Source organism: Silurus meridionalis, chromosome 8 (genome assembly GCF_014805685.1).
Source record: "Silurus meridionalis isolate SWU-2019-XX chromosome 8, ASM1480568v1, whole genome shotgun sequence".
NCBI classification, from domain to species: Eukaryota; Metazoa; Chordata; class Actinopteri; order Siluriformes; family Siluridae; genus Silurus; species Silurus meridionalis.
In genome coordinates this window covers 19,043,839-19,068,178 of record NC_060891.1, presented here as the reverse complement: position 1 = coordinate 19,068,178, position 24,340 = coordinate 19,043,839, and the positions used below count along the sequence as shown (strand labels likewise).

Below are 24,340 nucleotides of genomic sequence, written 5' to 3'. Positions count from 1 at the left end.
ACAAGTTAAATTTATGTGTGTGTGTGTATATATATATATATATATATATATATATATATATATATATATATATATATATATATATATATATTTTTTTTTTTTATTTATTTATTTATTTTTCAGATCAACGGGAAATGGATTTAAAAGTGAACCGGTTCCTGGACTTCCTCCTGACTAATTGGTCTATTAATCTATTGCTGACCCTGAAATGGAAATGAACCAGGAATAGATATGGACAGCTGTATTATGTCTTCAATCGCTCAATGCTGGAATGCACCTGTGTGGTCCAAATAATTTTGCAAATCAGAGAAGGATAAGTTTTAAAACATTAGCACGATTAATAACAAAGGCTATATGTCAAACTACCCTTTCAAAATGACCATCTGTTACAAAACAACGAAAAGAAAATGCAGGAAAAACAAAAAAGAAAAGAAAAAAAGAAAAACACCCATCACAGAAATGAAACTCTGTACTGCTAAAACTTGGCCAAACTGTTTTAGTGTAGGTGCCATTATTCATGAGGGTTACCATTCATGGGAAAAAACTTAACTAGTGTTTGTTTTCTTTTGTCTAATAATTACACAGTCAGCGAATGATCCAGTCGAAAGAGAAGGCCACTTTAACCCTACTGCAAATTCACAAAAAGCAAGAAAATATCCCTTTTAGCATACCCATACAGCCGATCCTCTGTATGCACAACCAGTTTTGTTTTCTTTGTTATAGTTTTGATCTCTGTACAAAAGACAACATTCCTTCACAAAGGTTGCACACTATTTGTAATGAAAGTCTGACATTTCTCTGTCAAGTGACTTTTTTTTGGTCTCTTATTTAATTATTTACTTTTGCTCATTTCGTGATTCGAGTTCATTCCGTAAAACGCCTTCCCTTCCGTAACGAGCTCCGTGATGTGAGCTTGAGAGCCCAAGAAGATCCGGTCATTGGCTTCTGCTGCTCTCGGCCAAATCAAATCTCCAAAGCCTCCGATGTGGCGGGTGGAGCACCTCACCCACCTCAAGGGGTGAATGTAAAAAGAAAAGCGACGGCGGCAGTTGTTTCTTCACGTGGCCGTGTGTTGCTCCCCTATCGGCTCGGCTCAGCCGGCGGCCTTGTGTTTGCCGCCGCAGCAGTGGCAGGCCTCCCCGCAGTGGTGACAGGCCCGCAGTGGTGGGTAGCAGCACATGCAGGGAGCGATTATGGAGAGGCCGAGAAGTGCCAGCCAGCGCACACAGAACTGCTCTTCACTGGAATCGCACGAACATGGGTCCGAAAAGTCACCCTCTGAGTCGGACATGCAGTGGTAGAGCATGCTCTCTGCACACAGCATGCAGCTCACCTTGTAGATACACTGCTTAATGGGGTCGGGTGCATCCTGGCACTCCCCACGCCGGTTCTCCTCGTGGTTAAACATTTCGCGGCAATATATGCAGCGCGAGCGCTCGCCGTCCTCCCGCCGCCTCCGAGACTTCTTAGACTTCAGTAGAGGCGAAGGCTGCTCAGTTTTGATCGAGTCCTTGGTGCCCATACGATGGTCAGAGCCTTCCAGAAATGAGTACTCACTTTTCTTGCTGTCCAGTTTAGTGAACATTGTGGAGAAATCAGAGTCGTCTCGCTCGTTGTCCTGCTTCCACATCACCGGGTGCCTGTAGTCCTCATACCCACGAATGAGGACGTCCTTACGCGGGTTGATCCGAACAACCTCTTCTTCGTCCATGTGAAAGCTCACATGGCGTGTCGAGGAGAAAGAGACCTACAATGATAGGGAGCACAATACATTAACAGGAATGCGTTGGGTACAGCCTGAAAGACAATCACCAATCATAAAATTTCAAGAAAATGCACTTTGTCTGAGGCTTCAACTGACCTGCGGGGGCAGATAGCGGTGACTGGGGCTCGAGAACTCCTCGAATGGTTGGGTGCGCACATAACAGCTGCGGAAAGGCTCGGTGGACACCACTCGGCCGTGCGGAGAGAATGGCTCTCTAATGGGTGTGCAGATAGAGGGAGGCTCCTGATTAACCTGCAAATGAAAAATCGATAATTACAATCTGTGATTACATGCATCTTCCCTCACAACAAATCAACTCTGAATGCTATAGCCAAAAAAAAAGTAAAAAACAGCTATGACGTCTCTTTTCTTCCACCAGGGGGAGCCTGACATCCAACAACACCACTAGCATGGGAACATTTTCCCGAGTACTTGGACTGTGTTGTCCTTGCAAGCGTTCCCAGACACATTTTAATATGTGAAGATTCTGCAAGTATGCCCTTATCAAACACAGACACCTTGAATATGGCAGATAAAGGAGCTCAGAGAATAGGAATAAAGTCTTCATCTCCAAAATTCGAACCAAATTGCTCCGTCCTAAAAATATTCTGTTTGTTCATGATAAAAGAGCAAATAATGTAATGTTGACCTTGTTTTAATATATATATCCTGTTAATTACCACTGTAGCTGTATAGTTGGAGACTACAGATGTTTTTTTAATGATTAATTTTCAATCTTTTATTAGTATTCGTTTCTAACTGCTAAATTCGTTACTCCTGCTGTTCGCTAGACATTTTTGCTTGATGGACTGTTTTTAATCCATAAGAAAGGTATTTAAAATCCCAGCAATGCTGCTGCACCTGTAACACCAACCAATGCTACTGCCATGTCCCTCCTGTACTAACATCTCATCAGCAGAGGTTCTGGGGTGGTCTCTTTCAACTGATGGATGGGGTCAGGGGAGCTGACAAATTGTGCATAGCAACAGATGTGCTACAGTGACTAATTATACACATACAAAAGGAAACCATTTGTTAGGTGTAGCAGATAAAATGGGTGTAGCTAGTAAGTAGGTGTACCTCAAACAGGAAATGGTTTGTATACAGTTCAGAAATGTATGCTGTCTAACAGGAGGTTATTCATCCTCTGCATACTCGTAGAATGTTGCCGAGATGCAGCGTGTAAACATGGCACAAGCAACAAAGTGCCGAGCAGCTTTGTGAGTCTGGTGCGAGTTAAAGCTGACCACCTTTGCCGCAACGCAGGAGGAGGAAGTTCCCGAAAAGCTCGTGGAAGTGGGAAGCTATCATGAGGCTAGAAAATTGATATCTAAATTACAGCGTGCGCGTCGGTGAAGCCGCATGAGCTTGCCGCTTTTAGGGCAGGCATCTCTGCCCCCCCAGCACACACACACACACACACACACACACACACACACACACACACACACACACACACACACACACGCCCACACGTGCACACACCCACCTACATCCAGGTTTTTCTGCTCTCTGCATGTGGGGGAGGCTGCTGGCACTGGTTAGTCAGTGCCGTGTGTAAAGTAGCCCACGCCAGTGTTTTAACACACAGCGGAAATCTGGTTTGCTCCCAGCTGCTGCTACAGTAATTACTGTCCTGTGGTTGCTAAGAGATGCTTCCTTTGACATCCCCCCCCTTTTCTTTTAACACAAGTATGCACACACACACACACACATACACACACACACACACACAAGTGTGAAGAAGGGCAAAAAAGGGAGTGAAGTGAAAAATGGAGTGGAGAAAATGGTGCATGCATGTGTATGTTAGAGAGATAGAAAGCAAAAAAAGAGGGGAAGAAAGAGAGAGAGAGAGAGAGAGAGAGAGAGAGAGAGAGAGAGAGAGAGAGAGAGCGGCCAATGGGTCTGCCGGGGGAATGTCATAAACCAGCTCCAGCTGGAGAAACGCAGTCCAGAACTTAAAAAGCCAGATGACAGCTGTGTGCTCGCGTGTGTGTGTGTGTGGTGGGAGGAAGGGAGGAGAGTTAGCCAGTTGAAATGAGAACCAGACTTGGAGTTCCTTTTAAAGCCCTTGCTGCAGAGTAGCCTGAGCCAGAGCATATGCAGGGGCAAATCTGGTTGTGATCTACCCACAGAGCACTGTGGGAGATAAGAACTGAGGCCTGGCAGTGCACCAGCAGGAGTAGAATGCACATTCGCTCACTCTCTTCCCTTTCTTTTGTCCTCCACTTTGCAGACTTGCTCTCTCTATTCATGGCATGTGTGCACAGGTCTGCTTATCAAATACAAAGTCACACGTAATAGCTCTTTTTCATGTGCTCTCAAGGACTTGCAACAGTTTGAAGGGTTTTTTTTTTTCCTACACAGAACACAGTCTTTTGTCTTTAGGATCAAACCACTTTAAGCAAAAGATTAAAACCCGATGCAGAGCGATCGCACATACCCAAGAAAATTTTACATGTGCCGCTCTACAAAAATATCCTTAACAACATTGGCAATTAACATAAAAGACAACTTTTATGGATGGGAAAAGTCTGCTTAATGATAGATTTGGCAAGGCATGCTCTCCTTTTCCGAGTTTACAGCCTCCCCACAAGATGATTTTCCTGTACACAACTTCCTTACTTATGGAGGGAGAGGAGACAGCAAACAAATTCTTGGCTCAAACTAAGATGGCTGCAATCACACCAGGAAAAAACACACTCGGCTCCCAGTGGCCAAATCTTCAGGCATTTTCAATCTATTCAAGACAAGGGAGCCATTCATCTTATTTGTGCACTCTTGATTCTGAAACTTGCATTATTGTTTATCCTATTTCTTTGCAGCACCCACAAGATCTTGGAGAAGTCGGCAGGAAATGACGATCACGATTCCCAAGAAGGGAAGGGTAATTTCAGGTGAGAAATGTCAGCTAATAAAAATAAAAACGCGACTTAAAAAGCCTTTTTTGTGTTGCTTTGGAAGACCACATAACCTCTTTTTGGTCAGAAACCTGTTTGCTAGTCGCAGTGGCTCGGTGCAGGTTTGTGCTTTGGCGAACGTGTAATTGTTTTGTCCGTGCCGTTCTGGAGGCTGAGGCGTGTGAATGACTAAGTGTTGTGCTGCGTCCTGGCTCTGTAACCCCAGCACTGTGCTGGTGAATCACCATGGCTACATCCTCAGTGGCTCCCCGCATCCCTCCTCCATTCTCTCGCCGCCTAGCAACAGCAGCGCCATTGGAGCCGACGCATCACTGATCCTAGGTAATCTCCATGGCCTTTTTCTCTATGAATGAAGTCAAATTCCACCACGGTTGAAGACTGGGACGCAAAAAAATGGCCTTAATCTGTCTCACTATATCACACCTGCTGAACATATTTGAACAACCTACATATTGACAGGATTTACAGCTTTGTGATAAATAGTGAAACCACAGTGAAAAATGTTTTTTTTGCCCAAAACTGGAAAATATCACGGTACATTATAAACATTCATTCTCTCATTGATGGAACACCGCTCTTTAAACAGTACACATTGACATGAAAGATTCACAAAGCCACAGCTTTCTGGAAGTGGGGAAATAAATTTTTAAATATTTTATATATATATATATATATATATATATATATATATATATATATATATATATATATATATATATATATATTCTCCTCTAGGAGAACTTTTTATATGAAACTTATCTATAGTATTTGTGTGCTCTCTCTCTCTCTCTCTCTCTCATTCTCTCATATATATATATATATATATATATATATATATATATATATATATATATATATATATATATATATGAGAGGAAGCCCCATATATATAGAGGAAGCCCCATGTTTTGAAGAGAAAAAAAAAAAAAAAACATTTATTCTGAAATGAACACTTCTAATGTCAAGCTTCTAAACTCATCCGATCAGCAGATATATATACAGTCGAAAAGCAGTTACATGCAGTGATGTTTTGAAAGCGATTTGTTTAGAAACGAGTTTGAACTGACCTATATCTATCGAGTCCATAAGGAGCAATGCACTCGAGACGGAAGATTAGGCCTGTCCACGGGGGAAAATTTCATCACCACCCATTTGCGAAACTGAGTCACGTATCTGTTGACTGCTACACGCTTCTGCCATACCAGGTGCTGATTTCATTTCACACAACATTTGCTAACGGAGGATGGAACGTTCTTCGCTCATTTTTTTTCCCTCCCAGATACCGACCACTCAAAACGGGTGCCAAATGACTAAGGGGCATTAGGCAGGCGTTGTTACTACCTCTCAGTCTGCTAAGCAATGGCCACTCTGCATTAACCTTGTATTTAACTCACCTGCAATCCATCTTCATGAACCTCTGAGTCACTGTACACCGGACAGCCTGTAAGCAGAAAAGTGAATCAATGAGTAATGTGCTCATGGACAAAAGGGATACAGGTAACACATTCTCTAAATGTTTATTGAAAATGCAATTTAAGAATTTATCAATTCATGCACTTTATTTGTCCCAGAGTGGAACATTTTAATAAGAAGGTGTTTGGATTAACCAACTAAGACCTTTAAAGGATTGTGCCCCTAAAGACAAAGCAAACAGGAAGAAGAGTTTCGAGGTAAATTACTTTTGCAGCTTCATTGAGTAAAAACTAATATCTCGCCGTGTAACGATATAGAATCACCCCAAACCTTTAATGTGATTACCAGATCAATTACAGCAGTCATGACCTGCCTTTGTCTGCGCCAGCAGATATAGAGGAGAAAACGACGAGGGCAAGTGACAGAACGACAGCGAGATGGAGCGCAGCTTGGATGGGAACGGCTTTGAGTTTCCTGCAGCACGACTCTGCCGGTGCCAGGCCACTGTGCTGGATGAGCCATGTGCCTGGTTGCTATAGCAACAGCACCCTGCAAAGCTGCCACGCTGCGGTGCGGGCAGTGGAGCGATGCAACAGGAATACAGAGGAACCTGAGCGAGGCATTACACAACACAACCGGGCCTGAAATACATGAAAGCAGCCCACCCCATCTGCTGAGTGTGCTCCGAACCGCAGCCTCCAGAATATTCCAGCAGAACCAAAGCACAGCTCATAGACATCACGAGAACAAGAGTACGGACTGGACTAACACCCAGGCTAGCTCTGCATTTGCCAAAACAGAGGAGATTATTCTTCAACACAAACTTATTTAGGCCCACCAAAAGACTTTTTTGCCCAAAATTCATGCATTGTGAAAAACAGGACAGAGGTGTGTAGAGAAGTGATGATTACAAAAGGACCAATCTTGCTTCTTCTTCCACCATAACAAACATTATTTCTAAGTTTTCTGAACCGTTTGTGCTCATAGCAAGAGTCTTTCTTTGACTAAAAAGCATAACTTGCTATCATAGACATTTGGGAAAGAATACACTCTGTACCAAAAGCTGCTAGACCAAAAATCAACCACTCCCCTGGTTAAACTGGTGTTCCCTTCTCCACACTACAGATTCTGTTTCCTCCCCCAGGTGACCACACCTCCTTTACCTGCCAGCTACCCTTCCCTTCATGGTTACCTACTCTTGGCTTGCATATATCTGATTCAAGATAACACTGCACTAATCAGGTTCCCGAAAGTTGCGCCATGCTCTGCAGGCATTTTAAAGTTAATTAGACAAATTTGGCTATCTGGGTTTCCGATCTGGTCTGCGGTTTGGCTGATGAGGTCTCCTACCCTGCTGTTGGACTGCACTTTCATGTAAAAGGAGTGCACACAACGCTGTTTTATTTTGCATCTAATTCTATAGGTTGAAGCAAACCAGCTGCAGGGATGAGTCTGGCCAAAAGAATAAAAATGTTGAGTCAAAGGAAAAGGGACGATTTCCAAAGCTGGACTTTTGACATGTTGATGAACGAAACACTGGTTCATCATACCAGCTCTTATTTCATCTCACTGATTCTGCAATCTTATACAACAACTCCAAGTGCATGAGACGATGAGACAGGTAGTAGAAGGGTAAAAGGACTCAACGCTGCATACAAGTCTACACACGTTTCACTGTTGCTAAGAGATTATAAAAGGAGCGAGGACAAACCTTGCTTTATGTCCTCCAGGGCTCGCCGTATCCCCCGGTCAAACGCTCTGGCATCGGCTGGACTCTGGAAAGTCAGGCCAAACTTCTTGTTGTCGATTCTCCAATGGTGAAAGATAGGGTTGACTTTGTTGTAGACCAGGTCCCTCTTTATGATGCACTCCAGCACAACCTAATAAGAGACACGGTCAGATTTAGAAGCAGAAAAATACTTGGTATACACAGTAAAGAAATATATTGGATTAATATTATATAAACACTCATCATTAGTAACAAAGTTACTAATAGCTCCAAGTTTATTGACAGTGTAACTTGTCCAAACCAGAGACAGAACACATGCAGTCACAAAGTGTGAGTGCACAAAGGATTATTAATAATAAGAGCTTTTGATCAAGATCCAGCCCTTCCCCTGAGCAGATTAAATGAAATGAGAAACGCCTATTAGTCTCTAGGGTTTGAGTGCCAGTGTGGGAGTCAGAGAGAGACTCTACCTTAGAGAAGCAGAATAGGAAAAAACAAGCAGTAACATCTGCAATTCAATTCTTAGTTCTCATTTCATAACCCTAAGAATTAAAAGGTCAAACCCGAAAACAAAAAAAGTGCTTGTTGCATGTCATGATATAGTTTTTTTTGTTGAGATTGGTAATCGCCGTAGCGGGTGAAGTGTCATGGTGAGACCGTGTAACTGCTGCAAGTAAAATGCATGCAAAACGAGTAGAGAAGGAAGTATCGCTGTTACAGGAGAAGACGCCATTCAAACCGTGCATTCCAACAGGCAAAAAAGCACGGAGAGCAAATGCAGATAAACAAACTGTGGGGGGAGGGTCAGCGGAAGCACAGCAGACAGAAAAGGATGAAAGGCAGAAAGAGATGAAAGGAAGAGCGGTTAAAACAGAGATATAAATGGAATTCCAGTTGGTGTGCGGACGACTCGTTTTAGACCCACTGACTCTGACACTAGACTCTGATATCAGTCTCTGCTTGATTGACACGGGGAGAGAACAGGCAGATGATGACACACAAGCGCACACACACACACACACACACACACACACACACAACCTTGGGGAAAAGAGATATAAAGCAGCCACCATACTGATAGACTCATCTTGTTTAGAAATCAAACCAAACCCGAAACTAGTACTGCACCCTACATGAATCCCGACCCGTTTCCTCTCTACTTTCGAATGATGGATGTAATTCAGTGACAGATTAAAGCTTGTCTGAATAGAGAGAGAGCGCACAGAAGCCCATTGGTGGGCTATATTCGGCCTGTGCTGACTCATCAGGACACTCTGTGCCGCATCGCTACACTTGGAGGCAGATTCTCTCGAACATCACAGTTACTGCCATCTCTCGCTCTTTCTCAGTGGATTTCAGACAAAATGCAGATCAATTCTAACCCCCCCCTCCCAAACACGATTTTCCTTCAGCTACAACACGTGAAGCGTCTCAGCATGGACCTGAACACATGCAAGTAACAAAACACGTCAATTAAAACTGATAACAAGTGTTTAATAATCAGTATTACTTTACCCAAGCAGATAGCCCTTTATTTAATCATTTGTTTATCTAAACAGTAATTCCGTGTTGATGGCACTCATATTTGTAAATACGTGTATTAATTAGGATTATGTGTAATTGCTCTGACTGATTTGAAACTCCATAAGCCTACAATGTGCAGACAAAGGAAAGAGATTTCTCCTATTGGCTACTCCTACATTTTCTTTCTCTAAACAGCTTGTCTCCATTACTGATGACATCAGCCGGCGTCATGCGGCGCACTCCTATTTTGAGCTACCTGCCCTGTGAATGAGTGCTAAGCAGCCACTTCCTGTGAGCGCTGAGCATGATGATTTCATCTCACGGCCCCTATTCAGGAGGATGTGCGTCACTCAGACGTGCAAGTCCAAAATGGACCAGGCTGAGCTCCAAAAAGCGGATGCTTACCAACTTGTCTTTGAGTCGCTCCCCATGGATGAGATAATCCACACCGTTGGGGCTGTCTGAGTCGGTCCGGGTAACTTTGTGTACCGACACGCAGCTGAGGCCTCCGCCTCCCAGAGGCAGCCACCCGCCGCTGGAGTCATCGCGAGTCATGACCACTGCTCTCACACGCGCATAACTGTCACTGCAAAGGCAAACACACACCATCGTTTTAGAATCAAGCTCGAAAAGGAAATAGCTGTTCAATACATAGGCTAAGTGTCTAATCATGATGGTCGCTAATTCTGGTTTCAAATACAATTCATGATTAAAAACAGTGAGATTGTTAAATGTTTACATGTGTTCCATGAAAACCTGGTAAATTATCCACAGATCAACTGTTTTTTTCTTTCTTTAACTTTCACCTACTACATGTGGGAAGCAGTTGTTCTCTTTCTTGCTTATTGCTACTTCGATTAGATAATAACGACGTGAGTCCGGAAATGACAAAGGTCACCGTTTGACAAACGCAGCTTTTTATGGATCCTAGTAATGTATTAAAAGGCATCAGCCACTTTTTTTTTTTTTTTTTTTAATATATCTGTAACATTTATACTTTTTCCAATTAAAGTCAGCTCTCTGGTGGGACATGTCTCAAAATGACTCTCTTCTGCCAATTAGGACACTAAATTTGCCATTTCCTCTTTACTGGAACAGGATGCATGTTTTCACCACTGAAGGAAACCTCCGATCAGCATTTTGAGAAACCAGGGAAGGTCACACACATCATCAGCATGAAACACACATACTTCCCGATCCTGATCTAATGTGAAATTAACTTGAAGTATCCTGCGTTTATATCTGCTTATCAAGCTAGTCCTCCACACACTAGCAGTGATTCACGGTTTAACATGTAATAGTCAAAAAAAAGGTTAACATTCAGGATCAGTTCCAGAAAAAAAAGAGGGTAATAGCTATATAAACATTGTTACACTGGAAAATTTTTTTGAAATTCTGTCTCTAAAGAGCGAGTCGGTAAACGAATAACAGCTGTGACGACAAAAAAAAAAAAAAAAAAAACTAAAAAAATCTCTATAAGAGGAAGAAAGGGTAGTTTCAGCATTAGGCAAGGTTTTCATCTTAAAGCATTTCCACTCAAACAACACTTTACTTGCACACATACTGAGGCGACTGTGACCTACAATGTTTCAGATGCATAATTCTATTTAAGAATCCTACTACACTGCTTTTGAAGCACTCAAGTAAAGAAGTCAAGCTTGATTAGTCAAAAAGAGCAGAAGGCAAAAAAAAAAAAAACCCTGACTTAACCTAATGGGACACACTTCCTTTCTAATCCGCCCATCCTCACCCCACCTATCTCATGAGAGCAATCTCTTTGCATTGCACTACACACACACACACACACACACACACACACACACACACACAATCATCTGCACACAATGATGAACACAGAAACAAAGGTTTTTTCCCCTCAATGTTGAGAGGGCAGAGTTCAGACGGAAGAGGCTCAGCCAAGAACCAAATTCCCAAAGAGTCCAAAGCTAGTCTGCTGGAAGAATGACTACATTTCCGAGAAAAAAGGAAGCGTCTATTATAAGCTGGAATATGGGCTTTTGAGGAGCCTGAAAATACTTTACACTCACACTCCAAGAGCATCTAATTAATATGTCCACAGATCATTAAAATAGGTTTTAATTGTGTGTAATAAATTTATAACAGCGATGACATTAGATTTTTGTTAGAAGAAAAAAAACACGAGCACATGGTGAAGAAGAAGTATGAGGTGAAGTAGTATGAAGAAAAAACTACAAGCACAACAACAAATATCTCTCATAACATTAAAAAATAAGATTTTTGTATTCTCTGAAAAGGGACTTTTGTGTACAGAGAAACTTTTCAGGTCACATATTTCCCTGGTTTGTCCTCAGTCAAACCCTGAGAGGATTTTTTTTTTCACATTCAGATAGTTTCGACTTCCCTAAAAGAGCACGTGTAATGCATTTAATAAAAAAAAAGACTACAGACTCAGCAAGAAGCGGCACAACCCTTCTACAAAACAACCAAAAAGGAAATGTTATCGGTTTCATGTGTTCAAATCACTGCCATTTTGTCACAGCGTGTTTGTGCAATTTCCACTTCAACCTGCTCGAACACACAGATTTGGCTGTTCATCTTTAACACGTACAACTTACAGGGCAAAAATCACACCACCACTGCGAAGGCGGCTGGTGTGATGCACCCGTGCGTACGTGTTCCCTGGTAAAATGAGTGAGAAACGACTTCTTCGTTTCTTGTAAAGCAAATTAAATAATTAAAAGTTGCTCTACAGCGATTTTGGGGTTACCTAGAAGCAAAGAGAACTCGGTCTCAGGATTTACATTCATGTGCAAAAACTCCCAGCATGTGAAGCACTGCTTTGAGTGCATGTGTGTGAGGCCTGACCCGGGATTCAGGGGGATCCAGGGCCAGCCGTTTCCTGGCCTGATTTAACGAGGAGGAGGAGGAGGAGGAGGAGGAGGAGAAGGAGAGCAGTAGGATGTGGCCTGAGCCCTGGGCTCCTGCCAAGTCAACCCGAGCCTCTCCCCCTCCCACTCCACATCGCACAATGGCTGCTTCTCTGCTGAAATTTCACGTTATTGGATACCAGGCCTGGATTTTTGTGCTCGCACAATGTCCAGGCAGTGGAGCATGCTGCAGGAGAGACATGCTCTGCAAGCTAAAGCTGGAAAAGCTCCTCTTTTCATTAGCATCAGAAAAGGGGAAAAAAATGTCACCCTTCTTTCCTGCACCAAACCAAAGAAGGCCTGTTCAGCTCTGCTGGCCTATTTCCTTTATGGAAAAAAGGGTAGAAAAAGAAAACACATTGAATAAATCACCATGAGAGTAAATAAAAGGTATTTTCAAACTCATCACCAACACTTGTGCACTTGATTTTTCGAAGAGCAAATCCATTCAACTCAGTAAACGTTCGCTGTTTCTTAAGACTGTGCATGTTGACATGGTAAATCAAACATTTCAATTTTGAATTGGCTGAATTGGCAGTTTATAAACCATCACCAAAAAGACATTATGGAAAGTGAGAAAGTTTCTCAGTGGAGGTCTAAACCAGAAAAGGTGTGTATTTAAACATAGACTATGCTTTAAACAGATAAAAAAAAAAAAAAAAAGAAAACTTTTTCCTTTTACAGAACCCTCCAAGCAGAACCCTTTCAGAATGCTAGAACCATTAAACATTAGAAAAGCCCCTAGTACCAAACACAGCTGCGTGGGCAGGTTGTGGTATGGTTTTGCCCTTCAACTTCTTACTGTTAAAGAAATGTGTGCGTTAAATCTGGTTAAGATGAAACCTGTACATAGACACGTGTTCTGACTGACCGGTTTTAAAACACAATAAAAAAAAATGCTTTTTTTTTCTTTTTAGTGGCACTTCCCCCAAGTTCCCACAATTATCTAATCTCTGGTACTTTTTTTTAAGGCCTTGTTCTACTTTATTTGTAAAACTTAATTACACGTGTTTTAGGGACGTTCCAGAATGTAAATTGAACACATTGTACATTGTGGTGTAAAATTGAATAGTATAGTCAAACATACAGCTAAGCTACAGCATTTCCATTACATTTGAAAAGGTCATGTGACCCACAACCACAAAATTTTTTTTATTTGTGAGGAATCAGACTGGACTGTGATGCATAGCTGAGTCATGGCACACATCCGGTCTGCCTGTGGATGCTGGGTTATTCTTGTGGAGAAGTGTATTTGCATGTTTGTGTTGTGACACAGTGAGAGATGTGGTTTCTGTGCCAGCGTGATGAACAGAGGTGCACTAATAGAGTAATTCAAAACAGTCTGTTGAGCATCAACAAGTCTTCACGTGAACTGATTGGCTCAGATGCCAAGTGTGTAACAGTGTGTTATATTAAAATTGAATATAAATGTACATAATTCTTCAATGCCAACCTGCCAAACTGTAATTGCTATGATTCAGAATTGCAAAGCATCATAAAAATGTATATGTTCAGCAAGATAAGAGACTCTTGAGAAGGGACATGTCTGCATTATAAATAAATATAAAGTTATATAACTAATACAATTATTAAAATTATTATTATATATAAAAAAAAATAAAAAATTGCCAAATTTGTTAGTAAAAAGAAATCATATGCAGTATAGTTTTATAAGTTTTATATACTTCTGCTAAATATTAGGGGTGTAACAGTACCTCGGTTTTTATTTAAGTTTGGTTCAATGTCAGTACAGTTAGGGGGAAGAAATGCAAAACACGAAAATGTTTGTCGTTTTTTTTTTTTTATTAATGCAGTTCATTATTATTATTATTAACATTTGTGATCAACATTTAAACAGTTTACATTTTAAAAACTATTTTAAATAAAATGCCTGCTTGGTTAAATAATACATAAAATAGTATTTTATAATATTTTATAAAACATTATAAACTATTTTAAATAAAATATATTAAATCAAATTAATGCAATACAATTTTTATTATATTTATTAATTGAATAATTTATTAAATAGGCACAAATTTAATTTATAAAATAAAATTGAATTAAATAGTTTATATTTGTTAGACCCCATTTGGGTAATACAGACCCATTATGTAAGTGTGTGTGCGCGCATTTGTTTGTTTTACATTTAATATTTAATTTTCTAAAGTTATGATCTACGTTACTGTTCTACTGATTTCAGCATACTTTAACAAATGTCTTCATTCTTTTCATCCTTTATTCATTCGCTCCCTCGATATGTGGAATTGTCAGGATTTTCCCTTTTTAAGACAAATTCTTGAAACTGGACATAAAACGCTAAAGAATCCATAGCGCTAACGTTAGCCGCTAGTCACTCCCTGGTTAGCGGCTAATGCTAACGCTATGGATTTTTGCGTTTTCATGCCTGTGCAAAACAAATCTTATTTCCGGTACGAAGTGAGTAGCCACAGTGGCACTGTGCTAACTCTCGTTTCTTTTTTATACCCGCGGAATAGTTTAAGTTTAATAATAAAAAATGTGCTCAAACTGCGAGGCGGAGACTAAACTTTATCCATTCCTGAGGGAACTCAGATTTTAACTATGTTAACATGTAAAAAAGGATTGCATTCGGTACACATTTGGTACAGAACCGAAAGCCCTGTACTGAAAAATTTCAGAATGAATAAGTGTACCATTACACCCATATTTAATATACAAATTCCATACATCCAACACACAAGTAGTCATTTTCATTATTAACACATCCAATACTTCTCCATTCATTCCTACATAGCGGACATATTCACGTTATGAGTGTATAAGAATACAACCACCTGGCATGGCCCCCTCACATGCAAACGTTCAAATGAGGTGCAGATCCACAATTTTTTATCCATGATCATATTGCCACTTTGGACTCTATCTTTTACTCTAACATTGGTGTTAACCCAAACTGATTTAACATCTGAATTCCAAATCAAATAAATTCGATAAACTTGCAATATTGCATATTAAAATATGATTTTAAATGTAGTTAATCATTTAATTGTACTTAAACGTGCAATTAACTTTGAATGAAACAACATAAGCTCATATAACGGTGGTTTATTTGTGAACTTCGGGAATTCACAATTTACTTCTAGTAAGCCAAGTGTAACTCGGTAATCAGATGAAACAAATAAATGTTAAAAAAAAGTCTTGCTGTCTAAAACTTGGCCGTTTACACAAACAATAAGAGTCTACATTTTCTAGATCTAGATTAAAAAAAATAGAAATAACCTATAAACTCTTTAATTGTACCCTTAAATATATTCAGAAAAAAAAACTATCATGAAAAATATTGGGACACCTGATTTTTCCACCATATGTGATTCTTTCCCAGACTGCTACCACAAAGTTAGTAAGTTGTAATGGATGTGGTAGCATAACATTTTCCTTTTACTTAAACTAAGAGACCCAAACCTGTCCATGACAGTGGCCCTGTGCCCAAAGCAAACATTGTAAAAAATATGGTTTACATGGTTTGGAGTGGAAGATCTTAAGTGGCCTGCAGTAGAGCTCTGACCTCAACCTTTGGGATTAATAGGAACTCTGACTGCACCCCAGACCTGAACCCATATCAGTATCTGACTTTACTAACACCGTAATTCATCAAAGAAAATTACTTCTATTACTAAAAGCAGTAATGCTCCTGACATGGAGACTTTTATTTTTTAATCTTATAAAGTAGGTTCTAAATCTGGGGGTAAAACTATAGAAAATATTAAGGCCCAACTGCATTAAATTAGTATTAAATGTCTGCTAAAAAACACATTCTTCTTACAACTGCATCTTACAACAATGTTGGCTAACTAGCTATAATCTAGGCAAATGATGCAGCTAAATGCATTGCAAATCCTAAAGAATGAGTACAAGTTTAAGATGGCGGCATGAATTACATCAAGGCGTTCCATATGAAGCAATAACGATCAGCAAAACAACTGCCAAAAGGATAACGCGCCCAGGGGGTACGCCAGATTTGGCGCCATCGATTTTCTGCCTCGCTCTGATACTATCCCATATTTTGGGACCACAATCCTGACAACAATGCTTTAGAGCCCAAACGCTGTGGTATCGCAATAAATCAAGGCCCAGGGTTTTGTGTATCGAGAGCAGAAACTTCTTCTCAACATCAATCAAGCCACATATTGAGATGATCTTAATTTAAACCGCAAACATTTGGAAAATTAAAACCTTGCACTACGTTTACAGAAAAACCAGAACCACAAGTTTGGACTGCAGCAGCGTGGCTACGAGCTTTGATGTTAAAGTGCTCTCCGGGGATGCAGCTCTAATCGACAGAGTAAATGCACAAAATGCGGCACGAGCAATAAAGAAACGGGTTCTTCTACCATCTCACACGAGAAAGAAAAAAATGCCTCATAACCCCCTTTTACTAAGTCTGGTGATGTAATTAGCATGACTCAACAAAGTCCAAACTTTTCCTATTGCGTTCATTCTGTTACTAATGTCAATAACTCGTACTCTACTGTATCATCACATCATGCTTATTTTAGCTCTACTGTGAATGAGCCAGTTGGGCCATCCAAAACCACAAACCAGGCTTGATATATTTATATAATAGATGCAATAGGATTGTAACACAATTCTACTGTCTGTATTGGTTTGGTACTCCAATAGCTGTAGCTGTATTTAGTTTTAAACTCAAAGTTGACCTGGCCTAAACCAGAAGGAACCATACCACTATATCCCAGATGCAAACCACAGTGGTAGAAAAGCCAGCACCATTGGTGTGATCTGAGAATTCTGGACTCTGGACGTTCCCTTTACCTTAGCTATATTACCCAAAATCATAACCTACCAAACTTTTAATTTTCAAATCCACACTGTTTATTTTGTTTAGCAATACTTTCTAGCAAATTTTCAAGTAGAACAAACCAGTAGTTTAAACCAGCGCTACCCTGACCAGGCACTTACTTAGTATGAATGAAGGAACAATGTCACTCCACAGTGCAGCACCACATGTACATGCTCTTTGTTTGTCCTGCAAGCTTCATATTTGACCGTTCCCACTCACATGACCTTTTTTTTTTTGCTGCATCCCACAGGATCCCACTCTTGACGCACATCTCTAGTCTCAACCAGATGTCCTGTGAACTTCTCCGGAAAGAAAAAAAAATGTAATGAAATAAATAATTGCGAACCTCCTTTTCATACCCGTTACGAAAACATTACTTCTTCAAATCAGAATAATGGGTTCATTTTCGGTTACATCCATAATAAGTACTATATTCACATGGCAGGCTAGTACATACCAGGAGTGCCTCGGGTAAAAAGCATAGCATTGGTTGATTAATTATATGCTAGGCTTCTGAAAGACTTGGGGGAATTAAATGCTCATGAAACAACTTGGCAGTGATGCACAACTCACAATCTTCCAACAAAACACAAGATGAACACTGTTATATGCAACACACTGTAATATACATCTGCAGGCCGGACTGGCAGCAAGCTATCTCCCTGGAGCTGATCTCACGATATAAAAGCTTCAGTTTTTATGGGTCTAAGATGAACGATGTTGCTAATGATACATAGGATGATTAATTACAGGACAGCTGTATCTACGCATTTCCCATTGTGCTCCTTTGAACATCCACTGAAAACATCATAATCAAATGTGTTCTATATAAAATATACATATATTAGGGAGTACATGGAGAGAAAAAAAAATTGTTTTAGTTTTTGATGGAATACGGCAAGTATGTGCATGTGTACAAGCTCACACGTTTTCAAAGAGTTTGGTGAGCTGATGTACAGCACAAGGCTTTAGATTTACATCTGTAGTTTGTTATGCCTGTGGCCTCCTACACAAGAACACAGGCTTAGCACAGCTGCAACTTAATCAAGCTCAACACGCGCACACACACACACACACACACACATCTAAAAAAAATTTACACAGCTTAGAATGCTGAAAGCCACTACAAAAGACGATAAAACAGGACTTCATATATGCAAGTAAATAAAAGTGCAATCAATACTCAAGTAATCAGATAGTTATTTATTTTATAAAAATAAATAAATAAATAAAACAGTATATGGTTAAATCAAATTAGAACCAAACCATGTCATTTCACAAAATGATATTATAGGCATGTGACATTCATGCTCTTTGCTTGCTCTGTTCCTTAAATACAGAAAAAAAAGGAAATGAGAGCAGCTTGAGGGAACTGGTTCAGTCCTAACTCAGTATTCAAGTTTTACCATGGAAGCAGCAACACATCTACAAACTGACACAAATTTACTCAAAATGCCGTATTAAACCGAAAACAAACAACATTTAACTCTCACAAAAATATGTTTCAGAAACAAAACTAACAAACAACTGATTTAATTTCTTATAAACTTTCAACTCGTGTTGCTTTAATATAAGGAGCCACCAGACACATAGCATTATCAATCTTCAAGGAAAAGGCTGCTAATCATTCACTTCCTACACACATCATGCACATACGTCAGTCCAAAAACCCCATGGGATTTGATATAAACCGCACTCCTTATTTTCACCAATTCACTTACTTTATTAAACGTGTCAAATAGAAGAAACCGCAAGCAAAACCGAATCCTTCTCATTTTGATCAGAACACAACTGTCAAAAAGCACCTTTACGGGAAGTACACAAGTTAGCAATTTAAACCACGGGATCGAGAAATCTGAGCTGTGAAATATGCCTTCAGGAAAGACATGCCTCGGTGTCTCATCTGAATCATCTTGAAAAGGTCACTGAAATTCAAAATGAAAACACCTGGCTGAAATGAGAGAATTAAGAGCAAATTGACAAAAGTGTGTGACATTGTGTACTTTCACTATTAGTTCTTTAGTAAATTTCTGGCACCATTTCAGAATTTTCATGTTGACACAGAAGCGAGACAGTGAGACATTGAATTGATAAAAACCTGACACTAAATAATCACCTTTATGTACTTTGGTTAAGTCATCATAAGGTGTGACTCTCATATTCAGGTGACTAAGTCCTGGGGGGGAGGAAAGAGGAAGTACTAAATGGAAACAGTTTTTTGAATACTAATCAAATTTCTTTTCGACCCTAAAGTTATATAAAAATCTATAAAGCTCAAGCATAATCATTTGGCTATCTGATGTGTGTTTTTGTAAGGTAGGAATGGATCCTTGTTTTTGTTTAGCAGGTTTCTGTCACACTAAATCATCGATATTATTTTTGCACACTTATTTTTTAGCCTAACCAAAACCAACCAACCAAAGACTCTACTAATACTATGAGCGTGTTAAAACAGCAATGTTTCCGTCACTCAACAGCTATATGAATGAAAGGCTGTTTTTAGCTTGACCACAAACTGACAACACAAATGACATGTCATCAGTCACTACCCAGCTTACAGACTCTAACTGTTTATTTAGGTCATAAACATATTTGTATTTTTAAAACTTTCAAGGTATCTACTTAAAGGATCTCTAAGAAAAAGGGCCTTTAGTGTTTGCCTCAAACTTAATTTTGGCTTCTAAAACATACAAACATATTGAAACAAGGAAGTAGAAGTGTCCTACAATGAATTGGTCTCACACCAGTTTACTGTAGGACACCACCACAATGGACTTGGCCTGGTTTATAATACTGTTGTACAGCACTATGAATTTACACACTACATTAAAACAAATAATTGTGCAGTAGATGAGAGGATAGATCTGGAATAAGTGTGATTTAAAAATGTTTAATTTTTAAAACAACCAACAGAATAATCGGATTGTCCCGGCTAAAATTAATATGTATGCAACCCTCGAATTTAGAAACAGTAAAAAACCATAAAAGGCACCCTCTAAAATACTGCGGAGGTAATAATAATATTTATGTCTATAAACAAAACCTAGCCATTCATGTGTGTATATAATTTGGCTGATCTGCATTTGAGGCCTACTACACCTGAGTCAAATATTAGGTGGAGCATTAGGTGTAGTAGTAGGATCAGAAAAGGCTGCTAACCCAATGTTAAAAGTTGTAAGCTAAGTGCAACCCACCCTGGGTCATTTTTCTTTTGACAAAAGAAATATTTCAAAATATTGGATTAATTTTCTAGTTGAGTTTAGTTTCTGTTGGAATACAAAGCCTTTAACACTCCTATCGAAGGAACTACATAAGAAGCTACATCTCTGTGTAACGCAACCGACTTCCTATTTATTCCACACCATGCTAGTAAGTAAAAAAAAAAGCAAGGTTGGGTTTTATCAGGAAAACAAATGTACAGCAGTGTCAATAGAACATGAGATGGGCAAACTGAAATTTGGGACAAATGTATTTACAACACAGTACACAGTGACTGGAGACAGCAGAAAAGTGAATAAACACCATGTTTATCCTGGTTCTCCATGTGGGTGTAATGACTTTAATTATTGTACAAACACTTTGTATAGCAAACAAACAACACATTGAATGAATTCACAATTTTAGATTACATAACCTGAATTGTACGATAGAAATTGTTAATTAATCTGAAATCAGAAATTAGAAAACCAAACAAATGGGGAAAAAAAATTGGATTAGGAACAAATCACAACTTCAATAAACTAACACTTTCAATACAGTGATATATGAGTAATACAAATGTCATCATCCCCATTAATTTTACTGTTATTTTGTTGTCTTTGGCACCACAGTATAAATTAGCCTCTAGTGTCAGTAGAGCCATCATGGGTCACCAAGCATCTTACACACAAACGCAGTGCAAATATGGGCAGCCTATATTAGTCTCTGATCTATTCACCAATATCTAAAAATTAAAATAAGTAATAATACAAATCACAATCTGTGCGAATTATTATTACTGTTACCTAACAGCTTATAACACCATTGACTTCAGTACAGCAGCCCATAAGCTTATGCATAGACAAAACTACACCGTAATAAAGACAGAAATGCAGGATGTTAAGGTTTTGCAAACTACAACTGCACACGTACATTAGGTTTGAAGCGGAAATCAACACTGCGTCACAAACGAGATGTGTCCTTAGACATGCAAAACACAAATATGTATCCGTTTTTGTTTACCAAGTAGTAGCAACTGTATAGATGATTGAAAGGAATCACGTTGTTCGAGAAAAAAAAATGAATTTTTTTTTTTTTGCTAAACGAGGGCATTGTTTGGTTTACTGTGCTGTCTTTTTCCTGACCACACCAGCAGCATCTGCTGATCCTCAGCATTGCGCAAAATGACTGCCTCGACCAGGGGCGGAAATAAAAAAAAAAAATTATTTTATGTTATATATATATATATATATATATATATATATATATATATATATATATATATATATATATATATATAGCAATGACTATTATATATATTTTAAATATAGCCATATCACAACATGATCTATCAATTGAAACAACAATATCATTTTAATGATATATGTGGTAGGACATGAATAGTTTCAAGGACACAGAGTCTGAAACATGTATCTGACACATGGGGGAAAAAAATGGCGAGGGAACATGGGCGCACCACTGCCATGAAGCAGAGAAGCGCAAAAAAAAAAAAAAAAAAATTCTCCATTGTGCATGTAGAGTGCGGCCATCAGACCTTGAGCTGAACAGCAAAACCCATTAGAAATGTACGAGATGTGCCAAGGAAATAATCAGCTCAGCAGCATGCTCGCTGTGATCTTTGTGTGAGCCTCCGGTCTTTACAGTAGAGCGGAGTGTGAATGAGCAGCCAGGTAGTTTATGAATGGAAGCGGTCACGTGACCGCAGCGCCTCCCGACCAGCTTTTCCTCACTGACTGTCAACAAGCGATCAGCCCATTAAAAAAAAAAAAAAAAACACGGCATATACGTGGAGAAAAAGCCCCAATACTAATAGAACGACAGCTCGTTTTACATTACGTTACAAATTCAATTGCGGATAGTGTCACTAGAGATCGGTTTGAGGATCAGAAAGTGTCATTTTGTCGTTTTTTTTATGAATGAGGAGCGCGATATGCAAATGAGCGTGATTGAGAAAAATATGGCGTCCGCAGCCTGTCTGAGCTCTGACACTGCGCTAATAATCCTGTACACTCAAATAAACAACAGCGTCGCCCAAATGACTTGTTATTACACCTCATCGATGATATAAGGACACATTTTCGATCTGGCAAACACCAAATCGTAACCATTTCATATATTTTTTAAAAAATCGCTATACAAGCTGGACGAAAAGCACGACACATTGGGCTCCATGTTCCAGCGCTCAGGACGAGGAGGAGGAGGAGGAGGACTTCTTTAATCGAGAACATGTTTACATTTTTCCAAACTGCCATCTAATACTAATATTGATCACCCGGCCATTACACTGGCACAAATACCAGTTCAACCAACATGATCCTAAATATGATCTCATTTCCCACATGCTTTAGGTTTTATAACAAGTCCTATAGACTGTGTATTACCTATTTAAACACAGAGCCCTGAGGACATTACATGGGCCTTCAAATAAACGATAAAGAACTTCATTGCAAACAATTAGCATCACCTAAAAGTACAAATATATTAAAAAAGGCCTGGGAAGCCCTCTTATAGTCAGATCGATCACCTTACAAATAAATTAAACATATTTCCTGTCATCTACACACACACATATACACGTGTGTATATGTGTGTGTGTGTGTGTGTGTGTGTGTACACGAAAATAAAAAACATGGGACATGATGATTAGATATAGACCAGATTCTCAGCCCTGGATCTAATAGAGTTGAATGGATGTTTACTCACTCGTTGTTTGGATTTGCCGGTTCTTCGCTCATTTTTTGTCCTCACGGGGATCCAGATCCTGCAAACAGCATCGGCGATGAGGTCAAGGCGAGGAAACAAGTCGCAGAAATCACCATTTTTCGGAGGGTCGCGTCGAAACGCGGTTATTCACAAAGCCAGCGCCGGTCCGACGGGACGGCGGCGCATTGCTGGAGCTCCGCAGCTCCCACGAGCCAATTCACAAGGAGGAGTGGAGCCGCGGCCGCTGAGTCGGACCTTCCCAATGAATAAAATCCATCTGCGACCGAGTGATCATCCTTCAGCGTCCTCTCTTCTGTGATCGGTCACCTATTCCACGGGGGTCTAAAACCTAACAAGTGCAGCAGAAAATCTAATAAAAAAAACTGCTCTGGTTTTGGAATATTGTGAACGGGCAGCTAGCGACCGAGCTACTCTCTCTCTCTCTCTCTCTCTCTCTCTCTCTATCCCTCTCTCTCTCCGCCAACAACTTCTTTCAGCCAACACTGGGGAAACAGAAAGCACCAGCGCCTCGCACCATTGCACCTCTCTACAGCATGGACCGACCCGAATACAACAGGGGAAAAACACAAAGATTTGGAACGGACTAATACAAAAAAATACACCCAAAAACAAGTGAAAGAAGAGCGGTGTGGAAGTTCACAGGATCTCCTTTCTCTGCACCAACTCCATTTTCAACTCGGCCGACGCGCTCGGAAAACTGGGCGGAAGCTTTGGCCGCACCACGCCTCTAAAATCCTTCCGCCTCAAAGTATGAATAAGACATAATTAGCCAAACATCCAACTGTTTTTTTTTTATCATAGTGTATTTGTCGTTTACACTATAAGCAGACATTTTGTCAAAGTGATTCCTATCGTGTTTGTTTCATCGCAGGATTGCTTTTTGTAAAATGTGCTGCAAATAGTTCCCTCAGTTCCCAAAAGAAGTTGAGGCGTGCAGGCAGGCAGGCGCGAGGAGGAAACTGCATGAGGATCTCTAGCTTCCATCATGCAGGCGGCTATGGCGACTCCACATCTACTTCTACATTTAATCCTCATTTACAGCCCATTGTTGCATTTTAAACTATTATGTAAAATTGTTTTTATCAATGGCAGGGTGTAAAAGTCGGACATAGAAAAACGACTCATTAGAAAGTAAAACTTGCTCTTGTAATTATGGACCGGAAGCAGCATTGCTAATGCAAAGGAATGGCACAAGAAGCAAGTGTTAAATAACCTGGATTACTGCAGTTGTTTAAAAAAAAAAAAGACAAAATGCAAAATATGGAGTGTATTGGTCTAAGAAACAAATGATTATTT

General features: G+C 39.8%; 1 protein-coding gene across 1 annotated transcript; it reads right to left on the bottom strand.

Annotated features, from left to right (window-relative positions):
* Positions 1-758: 758 nt before the first annotated feature.
* On the bottom strand, positions 759-23,741 carry spred1 (sprouty related EVH1 domain containing 1). The gene is made up of 6 exons (XM_046855762.1): positions 23,024-23,741; positions 9,758-9,938; positions 7,811-7,979; positions 6,081-6,127; positions 1,862-2,017; positions 759-1,747 (listed from the first exon to the last, which is right to left on the bottom strand). The coding sequence occupies exons 1-6, from the start codon at positions 23,053-23,055 to the stop codon at positions 1,094-1,096; spliced, it is 1,239 nt and encodes a 412-aa protein (XP_046711718.1). The 5' UTR covers positions 23,056-23,741; the 3' UTR covers positions 759-1,093.
* Positions 23,742-24,340: the final 599 nt, after the last annotated feature.